Source organism: Hyperolius riggenbachi, chromosome 2 (genome assembly GCF_040937935.1).
Source record: "Hyperolius riggenbachi isolate aHypRig1 chromosome 2, aHypRig1.pri, whole genome shotgun sequence".
In the NCBI taxonomy this organism is placed as follows: domain Eukaryota; kingdom Metazoa; phylum Chordata; class Amphibia; order Anura; family Hyperoliidae; genus Hyperolius; species Hyperolius riggenbachi.
In genome coordinates this window covers 486,932,309-486,954,612 of record NC_090647.1, presented here as the reverse complement: position 1 = coordinate 486,954,612, position 22,304 = coordinate 486,932,309, and the positions used below count along the sequence as shown (strand labels likewise).

The 22,304-nt window shown below is 44.2% G+C and overlaps 1 protein-coding gene across 2 annotated transcripts in view; it reads right to left on the bottom strand.

Annotated features, from left to right (window-relative positions):
* Positions 1–17,184: 17,184 nt before the first annotated feature.
* Positions 17,185–22,304, bottom strand: part of TRPV2 (transient receptor potential cation channel subfamily V member 2) — a 137,433-nt gene continuing 132,313 nt past the window's right edge. For both annotated transcript variants that reach the window (XM_068270364.1, XM_068270363.1), the window contains exon 16: positions 17,185–21,027. In XM_068270364.1, coding sequence (XP_068126465.1) covers positions 20,933–21,027 — 95 coding nt within the window. In that variant the 3' untranslated portion in view covers positions 17,185–20,932. The remainder of the gene's footprint in view (positions 21,028–22,304) is intronic.

Here is a 22,304-nt window from a genome sequence, read left to right as displayed (position 1 = left end):
GCTGCTGCACAAGAAGTTCTTTGGGATTACTTACATTGTGACAATTGTGGCGCATTTGCGTTTTGCACTTAATGCAAACAAGCTGCATGCAGCATTTTCCCAGTGATTACATCGTGATTCTTATTCACTAGAATGAGAATCGCAAAACGCAATCGCCAATTGCTAGGAGATTGCGACGGTTCCGAGGGTGAACTGGGCCCTAGGATGTCTTGTGTCCCTGTCCTAATCTCTCTCAAGCATTACCTATTGGAACAAGTATGCAGTGTGACCTGGCAGCTAACTGACTAGGAGGACACAATGAAAAGGGGACAACTATTTAGCAGCCATTCCCAGCAGTGTTGCATTGTAAAAATGTACAGCCATCATGAAATTCCATTCAGTATATTGAAGGGGGCAGAGCTGTGCCACAGAGCCCCCATATGACCGTTAAAGTTGGTGAAGAGATTTAGGCGTCGCTCCAACCACTCCACATGTGACCACCAGCTCTTAGGGCTCTTTCACGTCAGAGCCTGATTTTGGACATTCTGACAACAACAATGAGAGTATGCGTTTTCCTAGGTAACATGAAAGTCCATAGGCTTTCATTTTACCTTTCACATCTAACGCTGTGTTTTGGTGCATTGCGTTTTAACGCTCCCTGGAGCTTTTAATCGTTCAACGCTTGCGTTATACATTACAATGCGAATCAATGTAAAACGCAAGCTCCAAGAAGAGCATGCATTTTTAAAACGTTACAAGGCGCACAGTTACAGCTGAAAATCAAAAAATGATGACATTACCTGCGTTTTTCCTATGTGCTGTTACGGATTAAAAATGCATTAAAAACGCATACCCATTGCGGTAAAACGCAACGCACGAAAAAGCATACATCAAAACGTATGCGTTGACCTTTCAACAACGCTATCTCAGATGTGAAAGAGCCCTTAGACCCCCTTTGGTGCTTTCTTGTATTTAAATTTCATTGCGGCCCACATTATTTACAACATATCCCAATTTCTGCAGTAATTACCCTGAAACACAAACATTTTTTTGTATTCATTGAACTCACCAGAATGATGTGCACATGCATGTTAAACTGTTATCTTGGCTACTGTCTCTACTAAACACTGCAGTGCTGCCTCTTGCAGACAGATTTCTCAAGCTGTTTCAGTCATTCTTCCTCCTGTCACGCTAACCCACAGCCCAGTACCAGACAGGCTCCACACTTCTGTTTGTGACTTCAGAAGAGATAAAACAAGACTGATAATAATGGGGGTTTTGTAGAAACTGGCTCATTACAGTGTATGGCTACACAGTGAAGATAGTCATGTAGACATAGTAACCGAGTATGAATACACAATCATAAGAGACTCACATGTCACACCACCAAAATAGTGTTAAAGCAAACCAGAAGCGAATAAAAACTTGTGATATAAATAATTGTATGTTTAGTAAGGATAATGAATAGAACATCAGTAGCAAATAAAAGAGTCTCATATTTTTATTTTCAGTTCTAGCTATATTTTTTTATAACATTGGATCATGCTGTCATATTTGCAGTTTAGAAACCACACTCTGTCTTGTAAGCTACTAAACAAAGCAGAAATAATGACCCTTTGAACTTTCAGGCAGTAAAACCTTATTTCAAGCTGTCTCTCACTGTTTATTGGCTGTTAAAATGCTTCAGAAAACAGGACTGTATTCGACCCAGTGGGTTGAATAGCTCAGAGAAGCTCTTTTGCATAGATAACAACTGAAGTTTTTTTTCTCTCTTTTCTTTGTTACTATTGTTCTATTGCTTTGCCGTACTACATATACAATTCATTATATCATATGTTTATTTCACTTAGGGTTTGCTATAAAGGGATATTACATTTTTATAGGGAAATCTAAACATACATTTTGTACATGAATAGGTAGCTCCTCGTGCCCTTTGCTGATATATGCCTTTAGTTATCTTGGTCTGAGACATTGGGTCTGGTCTCTCCTAGTGTTGGGCGAACACCTAGATGTTCGGGTTCGCGAACGTTCGCCGAACATCGCCGCGATGTTCGGGTGTTCGCGCCGAACTCTGAACATAATGGAAGTCAATCGGGACCTGAACTTTCGTGCTTTGTAAAGCTTCCTTACATGCTACATACCCCAAATTTACAGGGTATGTGCACATTGGGAGTGGGTACAAGAGGAAAATTTTTTTTAGCAAAAAGAGCTTATAGTTTTTGAGAAAATCGATTTTAAAGTTTCAAAGGGAAAACTGTCTTTTAAATGCGGGAAATGTCTGTTTGTCGGCATGCAGTCATAAATGTAATACATATAAGAGGTTCCAGGAAAAGGGACCGGTAACGCTAACCCAGCAGCAGCACACGTGATGGAACAGGAGGGTGGCGCAGGAGGAGAAGGCCACGCTTTGAGACACTACAACCCAGGCCTTGCATGAGGACAAGAAGCGTGCGGATAGCAATTTGCATTTTGTCGCCATGCAGTCATAAATGTAATACAGATGAGAGGTTCAATAAACAGGGACCGGAAACGCTAACCCATCACAGATGTTCATTGTTCATGTTACTTGGTTGGGGTCCGGGAGTGTTGCGTAGTCGTTTCCAATCCAGGATTGATTCATTTTAATTTGAGTCAGACGGTCTGCATTTTCTGTGGAGAGGCGGATACGCCGATCTGTGACGATGCCTCCGGCAGCACTGAAACAGCGTTCCGACATAACGCTGGCTGCCGGGCAAGCCAGCACCTCTATTGCGTACATTGCCAGTTTGTGCCAGGTGTCTAGCTTCGATACCCAATAGTTGAAGGGTGCAGATGGATTGTTCAACACAGCTATGCCATCTGACATGTAGTCCTTGACCATCTTCTCCAGGCGATCGGTGTTGGAGGTGGATCTGCACGCTTGCTGTTCTGTGTGCTGCTGCATGGGTGTCAGAAAATTTTCCCACTCCAGGGACACTGCCGATACCATTCCCTTTTGGGCACTAGCTGCGGCTTGTGTTGTTTGCTGCCCTCCTGGTCGTCCTGGGTTTGCGGAAGTCAGTCTGTCGGCGTACAACTGGCTAGAGGAGGGGGAGGATGTCAATCTCCTCTCTAAAGTCTCCACAAGGGCCTGCTGGTATTCTTCCATTTTGACCTGTCTGACTCTTTCTTCAAGCAGTTTTGGAACATTGTGCTTGTACCGTGGATCCAGAAGGGTATAAACCCAGTAATTGGTGTTGTCCAGAATGCGCACAATGCGTGGGTCGCGTTCAATGCAGTCCTAGGCCGAAGAGGTCATAGCCTAGGGTCACAAAAACCTGTTTATTTGGGCAATTTCAATGGTAGTGATGCTGACGTACATAAATCTCAGCCATGGCCGTTAGCAACGTCTGAATTTCACGAAATGTCTCATGCAGGTAGAAGACATATTGTTGGACTTGGATTCCAAAGATGGGGTCCCTACATCTCTGCAAACCAGAGTTACAGGGGTCCAAAATTGGTAAAATCCCCCATAGGCTTTCATTGCCTCCCTATTTCACTTTCCAAAATCTCACATCTTTTCAAAGGGCAATTGCTCAGCAGTGGCAAATTTTCTAGCATTGTAGGGACCCTTAGGGGGATCATGACTGGTGAGTTTCGGGCCCCTAAGCCGAAGAGGTCATAGCCTAGGTTCACAAAAACCTGTTTATTTGGGCTATTTCAATGGTAGTGATGCTGACGTACATAAATCTCAGCAATGGCCGTTAGCAACGTCTGAATCTCACGAAATGTCTCATGCAGGTAGAAGACATATTGTTAGACTTGGATTCCAAAGATTGGGTCTCTACATCTCTGCAAACCAGAGTTACAGGGCTCCAAAATTGGTAAAATCCCCCATAGGCTTTCATTGGGCCTACTATTTACCGTTCCAAAATCTCACACCATTTCAAAGGGCAATGGCTCAGCAGTGGCAAAACTCACCAGTCATGATCCCCCTAAGGGTCCCTACAATGCTAGAAAATTTGCCACTGCTGAGCAATTGCCCTTTGAAAAGATGTGAGATTTTGGAAAGTGAAATAGGGAGGCAATGAAAGCGTATGGGGGATTTTACCAATTTTGGACCCCTGTAACTCTGGTTTGCAGAGATGTAGGGACCCCATCTTTGGAATCCAAGTCTAACAATATGTCTTCTACCTGCATGAGACATTTCGTGAAATTCAGACGTTGCTAACGGCCATGGCTGAGATTTATGTACGTCAGCATCACTACCATTGAAATTGCCCAAATAAACAGGTTTTTGTGACCCTAGGCTATGACCTCTTCGGCCTAGGGGCCCGAAACTCACCAGTCATGCTCCCCCTAAGGGTCCCTACAATGCTAGAAAATTTGCCACTGCTGAGCAATTGCCCTTTGAAAAGATGTGAGATTTTGGAAAGTGAAATAGGGAGGCAATTAAAGCCTATGGGGGATTTTACCAATTTTGGACCCCTGTAACTCTGGTTTGCAGAGATGTAGGGACCCCATCTTTGGAATCCAAGTCCAACAATATGTCTTCTACCTGCATGAGACATTTCGTGAAATTCAGACGTTGCTAACGGCCATGGCTGAGATTTATGTACGTCAGCATCACTACCATTGAAATTGCCCAAATAAACAGGTTTTTGTGACCCTAGGCTATGACCTCTTCGGCCTAGGACTGCATTGAACGCGACCCACGCATTGTGCGCATTCTGGACAACACCAATTACTGGGTTTATACCCTTCTGGATCCACGGTACAAACACAATGTTCCAAAACTGCTTGAAGAAAGAGTCAGACAGGTCAAAATGGAAGAATACCAGCAGGCCCTTGTGGAGACTTTAGAGAGGAGATTGACATCCTCCCCCTCCTCTAGCCAGTTGTACGCCGACAGACTGACTTCCGCAAACCCAGGACGACCAGGAGGGCAGCAAACAACACAAGCCGCAGCTAGTGCCCAAAAGGGAATGGTATCGGCAGTGTCCTTGGAGTGGGAAAATTTTCTGACACCCATGCAGCAGCACACAGAACAGCAAGCGTGCAGATCCACCTCCAACACCGATCGCCTGGAGAAGATGGTCAAGGACTACATGTCAGATGGCATAGCTGTGTTGAACAATCCATCTGCACCCTTCAACTATTGGGTATCGAAGCTAGACACCTGGCACAAACTGGCAATGTACGCAATAGAGGTGCTGGCTTGCCCGGCAGCCAGCGTTATGTCGGAACGCTGTTTCAGTGCTGCCGGAGGCATCGTCACAGATCGGCGTATCCGCCTCTCCACAGAAAATGCAGACCGTCTGACTCAAATTAAAATGAATCAATCCTGGATTGGAAACGACTACGCAACACTCCCGGACCCCAACCAAGTAACATGAACAATGAACATCTGTGATAGGTTAGCGTTTCCGGTCCCTGTTTATTGAACCTCTCATCTGTATTACATTTATGACTGCATGGCGACAAAATGCAAATTGCTATCCGCACGCTTCTTGTCCTCATGCAAGGCCTGGGTTGTTGTGTCTCAAAGCGTGGCCTTCTCCTCCTGCGCCGCCCTCCTCCTGTTCCATCACGTGTGCTGCTGCTGGGTTAGCGTTACCGGTCCCTTTTCCTGGAACCTCTCATCTGTATTACATTTATGACTGCATGCCGACAAAAAGCATGTTACCTGTGCAAAGAAAACAGACCTTTCCCGCATTTAACAGACAGTTTTCCCTTTGAAACTTTAAAATCCATTTTCTCAAAAACTATAAGCTCTTTTTGCTATTTTTTTCCCTCTTGTACCCACTCCCAAGGTGCACATACCCTGTAAATTTGGGGTATGTAGCATGTAAGGAGGCTTTACAAAGCACGAAAGTTCGGGTCCCCATTGACTTCCATTATGTTCGGAGTTCGGCTCGAACACCCGAACATCGCGGCCATGTTCGGCCCGAACCCGAACATCTAGATGTTCGCCCAACACTACACGTGACCCGTTCGGCCAATCACAGCGCTAGCCGGACGTTCGGGTAACTTTCGGCCATGCGCTCTTAGTTCGGCCATATGGCCGAACAGTTTGGCCGAACACCATCAGGTGTTCGGCCGAACTCGAACATCACCCGAACAGGGTGATGTTCTGCAGAACCCGAACAGTGGCGAACACTGTTCGCCCAACACTAGTCTCTCCTGGGAGATGGAAGACATTTCTCAGTACAAATGACCAGATCCAGCAGCCAGCGGTCTGGCTACAGAAATGAATTCAAAAATAGGCAGATATGGTATCAAGTGTGTATGCAAAAATCGAATACTTTATTATACTACCGTGAACAGTAAAAAATCTTAAAAACAAAGAGCAGATCATCATAGTCACCCCTCCTCGCTGAAACAATTTGTACAACCCCTTGACTTTAGTGCCCTCCAAGCTACCCCTATGAACTTCTGCATAGTGTACTGCCAGATAGCTCTTTTCTTCATCACCCTCCTCTATAAGACGGAGATGCTCCAGAACTCTGTCCTTCATCATCCTTTTTGTCTTACCCACATATTTGAGTTCACAAGGGCATTCTATCATGTATATCACTCTTTTAGTTTGGCAGTTTATGTGAGATCTTATTTCAAATGTTTTTGTTTCAGAGCTATTCGTAAACATCTTGTTATCCTGCCTACTGATGAATGGGCATCATTTACATTTCCCACATTTATAGGTCCCATTAGGAATCATTTTATTCATCCATGTTGAATTATCTTACTGCAACATAATATTACAATACAGATCTCTCTCCACTCATGAATCTGCTAGCGTGACTACTGTACACATTAGGTGCTCGGGTGGTACCACCAGAGTCAGGATATTGCAGTCACACTCTAGATTAGGGTGCATGAGGTATGTGTGATTACTGATTGGTGCATGTGATTGTCGTGAGCTGGTCGGCGACGTGTATTTTGATAGCTCTGCTACTTGCTCTTTGTTTTTAAGATTTTTTACTATTCACGTTTGTATAATAAAGTGTTCGATTTTGGCATATACACTTGGTACCACATCTGCCTATTTTTGAATTACTGTATACTGGTTGTGTATTGGTGGGCAGCGCTGACCAAATTGGTATATGGCATTAGTGAGATGGATTTCTCCCTCACTGTGTTTAGCTAGCACAGCCTGCCACCATACAGATCCATGGAGGTTAGTTACCTCACTTATTAGTTGTGGTTACTGAAATGCCCTTTACTCTTAATACCTTGCCCAATAGTTATAAACATAAATATGTAATACAATAGGGGCTCGAAATCAGAAGGGGGCTGGTAATAGATACAGGGCACGACAGCAAATATTTCCATAAACAGTAAATGTATATATATATATATATATATATATATATATATATATATATATATATATATATATATATATATATATATATATATATGGTACTATTCCGTTAGCCGGGCGCAACCACTAGGTGGCATTAATTACTATTCCCCCTCCAGGCCGCCATGGATAGTAGGGAAAGATGTAACTCTGCTGCAAGCGATCGCTGGAGTTTTATTGCCACCTAGTGGTTGCACCCGGCTAACGGAAAATAACTATATATATATATATATATATATATATATATATATATATATATATCCTATATAATAAAATACAAGTGTCCCTGCATCTGTTTCTGTGTCAGTGCTTTGCGCTACTGCGCATGTCAAGCACTGACAGCCGTGGGGACAGGACGCAGGGTGGGGGCGGACGTGTGTGCGCGCGGCAGAGGGGCAGCGGTGGCGGCGTGAAGAGACCTAGAGCCCGTTTTTAAACAGGCTTAGGTAAACTACTATATATATATATACTAGTGGACCCGCGGCATAGCATATGCCGCATAAGAGGGTAGCGGGTAGGAAGGGGGTATTGGGCACAGCGGCAGGGAGGGGGGTCGGACTCCCCCCCTCCCTCACCTGGGTCCCCCATCTGCGCTCCCCTCCAACTTAAGCTCAGCAGCAGCCGCCACTATTAGTAAGGGGCAGCGGACGGGGATGACTCACCTCTTCCGCGTTCCAGCGTGCTTTCCACTGTCGTCACTTCCTGCAATGCAGCCCACTGTATTGTAAGTGGAAGGCATTGCAGGAAGTGACGACAGTGGAACGCACGCTGCAACGCGGAAGAGGTGAGTCATCCCCTTCCACTGCCTCTTACTAATAGCGGCGGCTGCTGAACTTAAGCTAGAGGGGGAGCGCAGATGGGGGACCCAGGTGAGGGAGGGGGGATCCGACCCCCTCCCCGCCGCTGTGCCCAATACCCCCTTTGAATGGTAGTAATCATTAGCAAGCTGTTCCCCATCCCCTTCTTACACCTCTGACACTGCGGTTATCCTTGGCAGGTTTTGGCGCACCGTATCATTTGTTATGTAAAGAGTGCTTGGGGGGCCCAAAGTGAAACTCGTACCGTGGCCCATAGCTCTTTAGCTACGCCACTGACTACTTGTGTTTTACGGTACTTCCCCACCTGCAGAGAGAGTGGTTGCTGGTTTAGCAACCTAAACTTGTGAGTATTCTATACTTATTGCAAGCTAAGTCTACTAAAAACCTTACTACACCAGAACAGGTCCCCAGTGTCCCTGTACTCACTATCTAAATCTACTATAACCTTACTACACCAGAACAGGATCCCAGTGTCCCTGTGCTCTCTATCTAAATCTACTATAACCTTACTACAGCAGAACAGGCTCCCAGTGTTCCTGTGCTTGCCATCTAAATCTACTATAACCTTACTACAGCAGAACAGGCTCCAAGTGCCCCTGTGTTCTTTTTTCTTGCATGACCTACAAATACTCTTTAGATGATATGCGGTCACTTCTAGAATCACCAGTATAAACCCAGCATATCAGATCAATGTTTCAGAAGGTGTGAAAGAAAGGGTTTAATGGCTCGAATCTTTTGGGATTATCCACAATCCATTTAAATAATGTCTAGATTTGGGAGGAAGCTCACCGCCATGTTGAGGGGCATGGCATATGTAACACCAAGTCACTCCCTAAACTTAGTGCCAGCCAATCCGCTCGCCTCCAAAACTGGATGACCGCATGCGCTCCCTGCTGGAGCGCACCGCTCTACTTCTTTAGTCATGTCAGCTGCAGCTCTGCACAATGTTTGTTTCTGAGAATTCAGAATCCATCTCCCAGAATGCTCAGGGAGGAGAATCCAGCAAAGCTAAATAGCCTAGGCTAAGCATCACTGAGAGGTCAGCGCTACATACCAACATGCAGCAATGTATGGGTATAGGAAGTGCATCTGATGCTGAAACCAGGAAAAATACTGTAAAAGTGAATATAATAATAATAATATTCAAAATAATTGACTGCATTATGCTATATGTCACTACAGTGCCTCTTTAACTGAAAGCAATTTCGCACACAAATTACAGTATATTTCTGCTTATTAGTAAAACTCAAAATTAGTAAAACTTAAAATTAGTAAAACTCAAAATTATAGACAATAACTCACGCCGATGTTTTTACTGTTCTTTTTGCTTTGAATGTGTTATTTAGGTTAGATGTGGGTTTTCTTTGCAACTGTCCCCACAATGCTGTACAGCACGCTGGGTTTCCTTCCTCTCTATCTCTATATGGCACACACTAGTCTAGCGCACTGTGGTTACCACTAACTGCAGGTTATCTGTTCCTGTGAAGGCTATACACCTGTGACACAGTCTGCAGACAGGAGAAACAAAACTAAATTGTGCTGGTTATGTTCTGTCTGCAGTGATGAAAGTAGCTGCCTGACTGGTATAGACCAGCCCAGGCTTTAGTGCATTTCCATCATTACACACTGGCGGGAACAGTAAGTGACCATCGGAAGCTTGATAGCATCATTTGGACAGTCAGCTCTTCGGTATTCTGAGTTGTTGGACATTCACTGTGATGTGTCTGTAACAGGGCAGTGATATTGCTGTCCAGGTACTGTTTAGGGCTGTTCCTATGGATTTCCGCTGAACTGTTAAAGAGGGCAGACCAATAATCTTTGTTGATTTATCATTGGGTGTTCACAAAAAGACTGGTGACTGACACCCTCTTCAACCAGGTAGTCTACAAGTAACAAGGCAAAACAAGATTAACACAATGGTCATTTTTTGCCTTGCCCTGGCTAGCTTTTTTTAATACTTCCCCCACCCTCTTCCTTTTTTCATTTGCAGCCCCCTTTCAGAAATAGCAATACCATGTTATCTTTTATAAAGAAGCCTCCAGCACAGGAGATTTGGGCGCAGCTGGCACCACCCTAGACCGTAATGCTGAATTACTGAGCGCGCCTAGCCGGGCTGCAGCTCTCTCAAGCTGCTCCAGACCTTGTCTCAGATTTCTGCACCTTTAAACCTATTTGTGCTGAAACTGGACCCAAAATACAGAGGAATTCCACCCACCACGACCAAGGCTACAACTACAACCAACCAGAACAATCGGATTACTTTGGATGGCAGAGATTTAAACTGGATTGAAATCCTCCATGAAGCTTACCACTGTTGAACACACCAACCAAGCCTTCTAACAGCTGCTGACCTGAAACAAGACCTTCAACCTCTCTGAAGACTTGATTGCCTGTGATTGCCCTCACTCCACCCTGTGAGTAATCCTTTATACATTATCCAAGGCATATGCACCAAGTGACTATTTTCCACATTTATGTTATCATTTATCATCTAACTCTAAAACAAGGAACTTTACTTAAAATAATTCTATGATCCGACTCTGTGTAGGAATGAAAGGAGTGTGCACAGATCCCCTTTGATCTCAGCAGGACTCCAGAAGTAAAAGCTATCTAAACAAGTCTATTGTCTCCATGTCAACATACAAATACCCATCAAAGGATCTTCTCTCTGCCTGCCCTCCCAAGAATCAATTACAAATTAACACCTCACTAGCTCTCCTCTTAAAGAGACTTCGTAACAAAAATTGCATCCTGTTTTTTATCATCCTACAAGTTCAAAAAGCTATTCTAATGTGTTCTGGCTTACTGCAGCACTTTATACTATCACTGTCTCTGTAATAAATCAATGTATCTTTCCCCTGTCAGACTTGTCGGCCTGTGTCTGGAAGGCTGCCAAGTTCTTCAGTGTTGTGGTTCTGCTATGAACTCCCCCTTCCAGGCCCCTGTAAGCACACTGCCTGTGTGTTATTTAGGATTAGAGCAGCTTCTCTCTTCTCTCTTCTCTTTTACAAGCTGGATAAATCATCCTCTGAGCTGGCTGGGCTTTCACATACTGAAGAATTACAGACAAGGGCAAAGCTGTTTGCAGGAAGAAACAAGCAGCCTGAAACTTCAGTGCATGAGAACAGGGGGAAAGAAACACACAAATGATCTCTTGAGATTCAAAAGGAAGGCTGTATACAGCCTGCTTGTGTATGGATGTATTTTCTATGTGTGGACATACTGTACATCAACCTACTTCCTGTTTTGGTGGCCATTTTGTTTGTTTATAAACAAACTTTTTAAAACTGTTTTTAACCACTTTTAATGCGGCGGGGAGCAGCAAAATTGTGTCAGAGGGTAATAGGAGATGTCCCCTAACGCACTGGTATGTTTACTTTTGTGTGATTTCAACAATACAGATTCTCTTTAAAATCCTTTGGGATACTCAAGAAAAGCAGAAGGGGGAGGAGAGGGAGTGGATCCAAGTATAAAAAACATAGTTGTCCCCAGAAAAGCTCAATCACAGCTACACTCTGCAATGCCAGATCGATAAATAATAAGACTGCAACTATACATGACCTAATAGAGCTCTCTGATTTGACCTTTTTGACCTGGCTTGGGAAACATGCAGGCCCAACTCTTGAAGCAACCGTGCCGACCAATTATTCTTAGTCTTGCACTGTGAGAGACAAGTGGGTGGGGGGGTTGCCATATGCTTCAGATCCTCTTTGAACATAAGGCCCCTGCCCATAGGCACCACTGAAACCTTTGAATGACTTGCAGCTCAACTGTCAGCAGAAGTAAACATCAACATATTGCTCATATACCGCCCCCCAAAAAATGGTTCAGCCTTTCTTAAGGAAATATCTGAACTCTTATCTTGCCTAACAGTGGAACACCCCAGATGGATCATCCTGGGAGACTCCAATGCATGGGTGGATGATCACGACTCCCGCCTAGGAAGTTAACTACTCATAATGAATGAACTGGGTTTCTCTCAGGCTGTCAACCTCCCCACCCACAAGAAAGGGCACACCCTAGATCTTATATTTCATTCCGGACTTTTAATATCACACATGGATATAAACCCAGTGGTATGGTCAGACCACCACACCATCCACTTCTCTCTGACAGCACCAGCGATAAAACACAGAGGGAAAGAACTCATAAAATACCGTTCTCTGAAAGATGTCTCACCCCAGCACGTTCAGAATACCCTCAACTTCGACGCATTAACCAATCATTGTGCAGACCCAGACTCCATGGTCCTGATGTACAACCATGCAGTGTCATCTGCCTATGACGCCCTTTCTCCAGTTCGCATTAAACGGTCTACACCACTTCACCATGCACGGTGGTTTGACAGCTCACTAAAGGACCTAAAGAAAGAAGCGCGCAGACTAGAAAGGAAGTGGCGAAAAACTCAGAATTCAAAAGATAAACACACCCTTGTCTCTCACCTGGAAAGCTACCAAGATGCGATCACCAAGAAAAAATCCTCCTACCTATCACATGAGATCGCAAAGGCCGCCAACAGGCCAGCCCAACTATTTCGCACAGTTGATAGACTATGTAACCCATCCTGTCTAAAACCTACTATAACTCCCTCAAAGGAGCTATGCGAGAAATTTGCTTGCTACTTTGCTGACAAAGTATCCTCTATTCGGTGTCTCATTCAGTCCACAGCACCTAAGACTTATTCAACTCCTGGAAATAGTGGCAAAAACAACCTAACACCCTGGACTGACTTCAAAAGTATTAGTGAGGAAGAGATCTCAGACATCCTCCGTCGCCTCCGCCAGACAACCTGCGACCTGGACCCTGGACCAACTAAACATATGCTGAAATGCCCTGACCTGCTTGGTCCAGCATTTCACAAAATAGTAAATTGCTCTCTGCAAGCAGGGAGGTTTCCTACCTCTCTAAAAGAAGGAATCATCAAGCCCCTTCTTAAAAAACCTTCCATGGATCCAGATGCTATGAGCAGCTACAGACCTGTCTCCAACCTCCCCTTCTTAGGTAAAGTTATTGAAAAGGCTGTCTATCGGCAACTTGAAACCAGGCTGTCAGTAAACAACATCCTGGACCCTCTACAATCTGGCTTTAAGAAACACCACAGCTGTGAGACAGCCCTCATCCAAGTCTGCAAAGACCTGCTCATGGCAAGGGACAGAGGGGAATGCTCCATCCTAATCCTGTTGGATCTCTCAGCGGCTTTTGATACAGTTGACCATAAAATCCTGCTTAACAGACTGCAGGAGTACTGTGGCATCAGTGGATCAGTCCTCCAGTGGTTCAGATCATTCCTGACTGACAGAACACAGAGAGTATCCCTAGGTCCTATAATGCCCAAAACCTGCACCTCTACAATTCGGAGTGCCACAAGGATCAATCCTATCCCCTCTGCTGTTTGCAATCTACATGTTGCCACTCGGTACACTTATCCTACGTCATGGCCTGACGTACCACTGCTACGCCGATGACACACAGCTATACCTGTCCTTCAAACCTGGTGGAACAGACCCTACCCCAAAAATAAACTCTTGCTTAGCTGAGCTACAGGCATGGATGAATGATAACTGGTTGAAACTGAATGCTGACAAAACTGAGGTCCTGTTTGTCCAAAGCCAACACTCGCCATCAAAACAGCTCTATCCTAAAGCAACACCAATCAGGATTGGGAATTCAGACATAAACAGCTCCAACCTTGTGCGCAGCCTTGGAGTACTAATCGATGGGGAATTGAGTTTCAGAAACCAAATTTCATCTGTAGTTAAATCTTCCTTCTTTCATCTGAAGAACATTGCATTGATTCCCCCAGAGGATCTTCCAACCCAAGTCCACGCCTTCATCACATCACGGCTGGACTACTGCAATACCCTTTATGCTGGCCTCCCTAAAAAGGACCTGTGTCACCTGCAATTAGTGCAGAACGCTGCTGCCAGATTGCTAACAAACCAGCCTCGCCACTGTCACATTACACCGATCATTCGCTCACTGCACTGGCTACCAGTAGAATGGAGAATACTCTTCAAGATTGGACTGCTGACATTCAAATCCCTGCACAATCTGGGCCCTGGATACATGAAGGACCTGCTGAAGCTGCACCACACCTCTCACAACCTCAGATCAGCAAGTTCTATAAACGTGGTCACTCCCAGAGTGCACCTCAAAAATCTGGAGATAGAGCCTTCATGCTGCCCCTACTCTTTGGAACTCCCTGCCACACCCAGTAAAGACAGCACCATCCCTGGAGCTATTCAAATCCAGACTGAAAAGCCACCTGTTTAGCCTGGCATTTCCAGACTTATAAAATTCTTCCTCTGTACCACGATGGTCGGAACCATGCTTATGCGCTTTGAGTCCCATGGGAGAAAAGCGCTTTACAAATGTTATTTGTTGTTGTTATTGTTGTTGTTGTAATAGGAATTACGGCTATAGCTGCGCACAGGGAGTAACTTTGGTGCCATCAGAAGACGGAGCTGAAGTTACATTTAAAACACTGTCATTCTGCCGCCAGCAATAGCTGGAAGCCAAATTACATCATTCCCCACTATCCACGTGGACCTGGAGGGGGAATAGTAATTAACGCCACCGGGACTTGTGCAGGAGCAGGGTAAGCCATATAGCGGCTATATCCTGCGGCCAAGTCTCCCGGCGGCAATTCCTTATGTATGCTCTATCGGTGCCATAGACTCTCCCATATACAACCTCCATTAGGAAACTTCCGTTTCAACTGCAGCTCCCTGTCCATGTACAACCTACACATACAACATCCCTTTGTTACTTATGCTGCGGCTGCCCTACCAACTTTAAAGCGGACCCAAACCAACATTTTTTTTAATTCAAAATATTTAGTTGCACCACTCTGACACATACAAAGATAACTAAACACTCCTTCAAGCCTGTGAGCATTTCAGTGCATGCTTTTCACCCTTCTCTTTCCATAACTAGGATTATACAGGTGGCAGCCATTAGCAATTCCTCCTTTGCCGAACACCTCCTCCTCCACCAGTCTGCCGGATTCTGTCCCGGCAATATGAAAGGAAGGGAGGGGATCCTCCAATAAATGTAAAATATTTGATATTTGTCATCATGCAGCTGAAAAAAGACTGCTATTTCTTATTATAATTTAGAAAATAGATTTTATTTCTGAAATCTTGTATTTTTAATTTTGGTCCACTTTAACTTCACTGACTCATCCGCTAACCTGTGTTTCCTTCCCTAATATCTCCAACCCCCCTCTACCCTCTAGATCAGCCGTGCAGAGGGTTCTTAAGTGGGGGGTGCTCAAATTTAAAAAAGAGCCTGCCCCCCCCCCCCCAAAAAAAAATGCACAGCCGAACCTACAAGTGCTACAAGTGGGGGAGGACCTCCCCATCATCCCCCCCTCGTGACATGTGACCTTCAACCCCGGCTCTTAAACTGTCCCAAACCATAACCCTGAGCCCCTCCGCTTGACACCTAAATTCAGTCACAGAAACACTGGCTGCATTCAATGGTGTGAAATCAGTCGGACCTGTCACCTGCGGCCGCACGTTCCCCCTCCTCGTTTCTGGCTAGGGGGTACTGGTTTTCTTGTGGGTGCTGAATGCAGATGCGGGTGCCATGTGGGTTCTGGGTTTGGTTACAGGTTGTCATGTGGGTTTTGGCTATGGGTGGGTGTCAAGTGTCATGCGGGTGTTGATTGCAAGTACTTAGTACCATGTGAGATCTGGGTGCATATACTGGATGCCATGTGGATGCTGGGTGCAGGTACTGGGTGTGACATGGGTGTGAATACTTGGTGCCATGTCTGTACTAGGAGCTGGCTATGGGAGGGCATTGGGTGTCACGTGGGTTTTAAATGCAAGTACTTTGGGTGTGGGTACTGGTTAAGTGGGTGCTTGATGCAGATAGTGGGTGCCATGTGGAGGCTGTATGCAGGTGTGAGTACTGGGTGCAATGTTAGGCCTGGGTGCAGGTACTTGTTGTCATGTGAGTACTGGATGCCAACTATGGGGGAATGGGGTGTGGGTGGATGTTGGATGTTGGGAGAAGTAGAGATCAGAAGACGTCAGTGTGGGTGCTGCAGGAAGGGGAAGTAATTGGGGGTGCTGGGGCTGGGGAGGGAGAGGTCACCGGGGGTGCTGGGGAGGTAGAGGTCAGTTTAGGTGCTGAGGGAGGTAACTAAGGGTGCGTCTGGGGAAAAGAAAGGTGCCAATGGGGGAGGGAGACATCACTGTGGGTGCTGGGGTAGGCAGGATTACTGCAGTGCTAATGCTGGGGAGGGAGAGGTCAGTATGAGTCCTAGGTGAAGGGAGAGGTCACTGTGGGTGCAGGGTTAAGGGAGAGGTCACTGTGAATGCTGGGGAAGGGGAGAGGTCGCTGTGAATGCTGGGGGAGGGGAGTGGTCACTGCTGTTAGGAAGACACCATCTTACCTGCTCCATCACAGCTCCAGGGATGGTTACACTAGGAATCCTGTATGGGACCTCTTTACTCCAAAGTGTTTGCAGGTGGGGCTTATTGTAACCAGGGTGGGGCTTATTTTTCACAGCCAAAGGGGCATTTTAATGGGTATTTTAAAAGGGGGGGGGGGGTGCTTCGGCATGCTCTAGATTGTAAGCTCACTAGGGCAGGGACCTCCTTCTAGTGTCTATTTTTTGGCTATAATTTATCATATGAACATGTACCAGTATTGGTGATGTCTCAAATGACACAGCAACTATGTATGTATTTGTCATGCTGTATGATCTGATTATACAGAGTTTTGATCATCTCATGTATCTAGGCTCCAAAGTATTTGTTTTGTACTATGCATAGCTCTATGGAAGATGTTGGCGCTATATAAATGAAAAATAATAATTATCATCATCATCACATTCTGCTTTATAATCCTAAAAGGGGCATGTCCGAGACCTAGTCAGAGGTGCTTAATAGTGCTGCAAAACCGAGTGGTCTCCTGACCAACCGGAACACTATTTTCAAGCAAATCCAGGACTGCCTCTGCACTACATTATTCAAAACATTATTATTGTACAGTCCGCAGTCACATTTCAAAGGTGACATTTTTTTTCTTGATATATCACACCAAACACGCATACCAGAGTTATGCCAACAATGTTTAATATGAATGTATACAATACAGGGTAATAGAAATGCATGATTCCATACAAAAATAATATGTAAACAGAACAGTTTTAAAAGCGTACTCCACCTATATCCAGTGCAACTGTGGAGTTAAAGAGAAACAATTACCGTACAATGGTATACTGTATGTGCTATTCACCATCAGCACATAAACGACATTACATATAACAATTATACAGCCAACATTATATAAACACAAGCTCATGTGGAAATGAAACAAGTCAAGGAGATAAGGCAGATGAGCATCCATAGAACAGCAGAAACCATAGCGGTAAACCAAAACCTTAGTAGACATTTTGAACTGCATTATAGGAAATGTGATATAATTACGACACAGCATTTGTGGAACTCCCCTAACCTTTTGATGAGCTGTATTAACAGAAATACCCATTGCGTTTAGAAACGTTGACGGCAAGACTCCTACTTCTTTTCACTATCCAAGCCTTGTTCTGTACTAATCATAGGCTTATATAGTAAAGATTTGGGTTTCTGGGTAGCCCATGGTGAAAGTTCATTTTGGTATGGGGGATTGTGGTGTATAATGTTAAAATCAGGTTATCATCAGCAACGTGGTTTAATTATGACAGTGGCATTCAGCTAATATACAGCTGAAAAAACAGGCTTGAAGACTACAGAATGTAAGTATTAATTAGGATTGTAAGTTAGTTAGTTAGATAGACATAGATTAGGAGGGGTACCAAAGGGTACAGAAGGAGGTGTGTTAGTTCTATTTGTAAGGCTGTGAGGGTTAAGGTTCGGTATCAAGAAACAGTTAACCTTAAACAGGGGGTTTAAGGTTGGACATTAAAAAGGAACTGTAGTGAAAAGAACGTAATTAATAAAATTGCTTATTGATTTATTTATTTATTTTTTACAATATTCATTTGTAGATTATTTAGTCAGTGATTTCCCATTGTAAAATCTTTCCTCTCCCTAATGTACTTTCTGAAATTGGCGACATCTTTAGTTCTGCCAGGTGATTTGTAGGGAATGATAGTTTACTGAGAGTTCACTGCTTGCTTGTGAAGCAGGTTATCTCAGTGCGCAGCGCTGAGTGCCAATACTGTGCGGCCCATAGCAGCAATGCTATGCTGCGCGGGGCACATAGTGGGAATTCGGGGCTCCGCCAGTGGCCAGACCCCAAATTACATCTCCCTTCAAGTTGCGACAACTCGGAGGGGAATAGTATTTAATGCCGCCGGGGAGTTTTGCGCCTGCGGGGAAAGACGTCAATTTGGCTCTCCCTGCGCCAAACAGCTCGGCGCTGTAACAATATGTACTCGCTTGCTTGGCAGTTGGAAAATGCCATGGACATGACATCATACTGTGGGAGGGGTTTCACCCCAATATTAGCCATACAGACCCCCCTGATGATCTTGTCAGGAAAAGGTAAAGATTTCTCATGGGAAAGGGGGTATCAGCTACTGATTGGGATGAAGTTTAATCCCGGGTTAAAGTTCCTCTTTCAGCAGGGAGAAGAGAGTGGAGTAGGGTGTCTGCAGGGGAAACGTTAGGATCCGGTGTCAGGTGGAGACTTAGCAATAAGTGAATTGGTTAGGGTTATGTAATCAATAGATGGAAGACTTAAAGAGGAACTGTAGTGAAAATAACATAATGAATAAAATTGCTTATATTTTACAATATCCATTTATAATTATTTACTCAGTTTTTTGCCCATTGTAAAATCTTTCCTAACCCTGATTCACATTCTGGAATTCATCACAGGTGGGAACATCTTTAGTCCTGCCAGGTGATCTCTGCAGAAAGTTTCTTTCTGAGAGTTCTGTGCACAGAGGGCGATATTGCTTGCTTGGCAGTTGGAAACAGCCATTATTTCCCACAATGCAATGAGGTTCACATTATTAGAAACTATCAGGGCCATGGCCCTGACAATACACTGTGGGAGGACTTTCACTACAATATCAGCCATACAGATGTCGCTGATGAACTATTCAAGGAAAAGTAAAGATTGATTGAACTGGTAACATACTTCTCAATGATTTGTTCCAAGGAACAATTTGTGTAAACAAATTTGATCATTTATGACTATGCATTCCCTTTAGTCTAGTAACATACAAACACCAGGATGAGATTCTTTGCAAAATACAAATCATCTCACCCATATGACGATACAAAAAAAGTTTATATCTTGATGAGATCACAAAGTTTTTTTTATATGGCCAACATATAGCTAGCTAGTAATACATTGGTTCTTAAAAGCCAGACATTTCAAAGAACTGATCAGAAATAGATTGTGTAGTGATCAGTTGTTTGCCATGTTGCCTGATAAATCTTATTAGATTCCAGCTGAAATTAATAAAGAATTTATTAAACCGCTAGTGTTGTATTCAGGGCCAGGTTTAAGAGAAATGGGGTCCTGTACAAAAATGAACATCAGCCTTGCCATCCCCCAGATAGCAGCATTATGTAACCTTTTGCCCTCCCTTCCTCCCAGGTAGCAGTATTAGATGACCTTTTTCCCCCGCTGCTCCACATAGTGGTAGTAGGGTAGTGTTTGTCACTCCTTACCCCCATCCTCCATATAGCAGACTTTGTCTTCTCACTTCCCCAACTAAGTAGTAAGCATCATATCTCACCTTTCCTGCATTACACTCCCTCCTCCTTCCCTCCTCAGCATGCTCCAACCTCCACAGCTGCACTTATCCCCTCTTCCTCACACGCATGTACTTATTGATGCAACATGCCGATGGGTCACCATGACAGACAAGCTGCTGAGGGAATCCATAAAGACCGGAGGACATATTGAGGAAGGAAAAAGGAAGGGCATGCAGGCAAAACAGGGGAGATATGACGCTCTTCTGTATACTCCGCAATAACCCCCAGGTGTCATCCCTCTAATGGTGACCCCTGGTGCACATTGTACCCTCGCACCTCCATAATGATGCTGAAAGGTTGTAGACTTGAGGCCCCTACAGGCTCTGGGGCCCTAAGCAATTGCCCAGTCGCCCTAATGGAAGTGCTGTCCCTGGTTATATTTCTTCATACAGTACAAATGCTATATGACCATCATTCCCTTGCTAGTTCCCCCAATGTCCACTCAAATAGAGATCCTGAAACTCGGTTTTGATCAATAAAATGTCCAAAATTGTTTTTAAAATAACTGATTGGCATTTTGGTGGAAATAAAATCCCAGGCAAATCTGATAAAAGTGACTGAATCCGCTGGTAGAATTAACCCACCTATGACTAAATGTACCCTTACCTTCTTAAAGTCTGCAGAAATAGAACACAACTTGTATGTATGAACCCAGTCACCCTTTGGGAACCGAGATACACTTTGGAAAACATTATGTCAAAGATTTAATAAGACGTAAAAGAATTATTCTTTAAACAATGAAGACTTTGAGGTTACCGGTATACATCTCAGTCTAAACAAGCCAAAAAAAAAATCTATGGAGTGTGTTGCCTAGAACCACCAATAACACTTCTTACTGAGTCAAGTCACACCTGATGATATAGACAACAATACACTGTAAAAGAATACTTTCTTATTAACTCTTTTAAATATTGCTGTAATAATTTTTTCTGTCAGCATTATTTTAGTTCATGTTTTTCATATAGAGAAGGTTTTAAATTCATTCCTACACAGATGAGATGTCTGCTTGGTGATCAGAACAGCCAGAATGAGGAGCTATGACAGTTGGTTGCTTTGTTTGTTATCACTGGCTCATCTCGGGCCTTCTAAGCATTGGATGGGCTTGTGGAGACGGATTTCAGCGGCTCTTGTTCCTCTTCTCTTGCTCTCTCCTGGACTTGGGTAACCCAATGGCTCCATCCTGCAGAAGAGCAATATTTTGATTACTTTGCTGTGTCGCAGACAAAAGGCCATTTATTACAGTAATTCAACTTAAAAGGTGAAACTAATATATGAAATAGGAACCCTTTGCAGGTGTTTTGGATTAATTAGCTGGTTACAGTCTGACACTTTGAGCCTAGAATATGGAACATTTTCATAACATTCTAATGGTCTGAGATTTTGATTTTGGAGTTTTCATAAGTTGTAAGCCATAATCATCAAAATTATAACAAAGGCTTGAAATATCTCGTTTTGCATGAAATGTACGGAGGCACCCCCTCCATAAGGGGACCGTGGAGGGGATCCCTCCACCTTTTCTTTAGAAACCCTAAGTTGGGTTGTAAAATGTTTCCTCCAATTTTTTAATCATAAAGAGAGGGAAAATGTACCTCCAGTTTTTAAGGACAGTTAGGTCTGGTACTGCTGTATGTTTTCTTTGTTTCAACAGGTTCAAATTCTGGAGGCAAGGGCCCCCACTGGCTGAAATTGAATTTGTTTGTTTACTACAAGATCCAATCAACAACTAGCTGGTTGTATACATATGAGAAGACCTGGCTCTATCTTTACCTTTCTTTGACAGAACTGAAGAACTCTCTCTCCCTCCCTGTCGCAGCCTCGCAGGCAATTTTATTGGGGTATTGTCTCTCTTGGCAGGTGACAGATATGATGGGCAGAGTGTCCCCCGCTCCTGCTTAGTATAATTGACTGTTAATCTGCTGTTTCTGCCTAGGCCTTTCTGCCTGGCTATGTTTTATTGTTGTTATGATATTTGAATAAGGTTATCATTCCAAAAAAAGAAACAAAAAATTGACAAAAGATTTAAAACCCCAATACAAGGCCAAGGTCAATTTTAAAGTGTACCAGAGTTGAAACAAATAAAAAGTTTTATACATACCTGGGGGTTCCTCAAGACCCATCCGCTTGGATTGCTCATACACCGCTGTCCTCCGCTGTCTGCAGCTTCGGGAACCGGGTCCCATCACTTCAGCCAGTCGGGGCCAGTCTACGTCGGAGAAGTGCACCCTCTACGTATCCCTCCAGTGGCTGCTGGAGAGATATGCAAACAGCACACTTCTCTTACGACAGACTGGCTCAGACTGATGAAAGTGATGGGACCCGGTTCCAGAAGCTGCAGAACGCGGAGGACGGCGGCGTGGGAGCAATCCAAGCGGATGGGTCTTGAGGAACCCCCAGGTATGTATAACACTTTTTATTTGTTTCAGCCCTGAGTCCCTTTAGGTACTCAAAGGCTGTCTC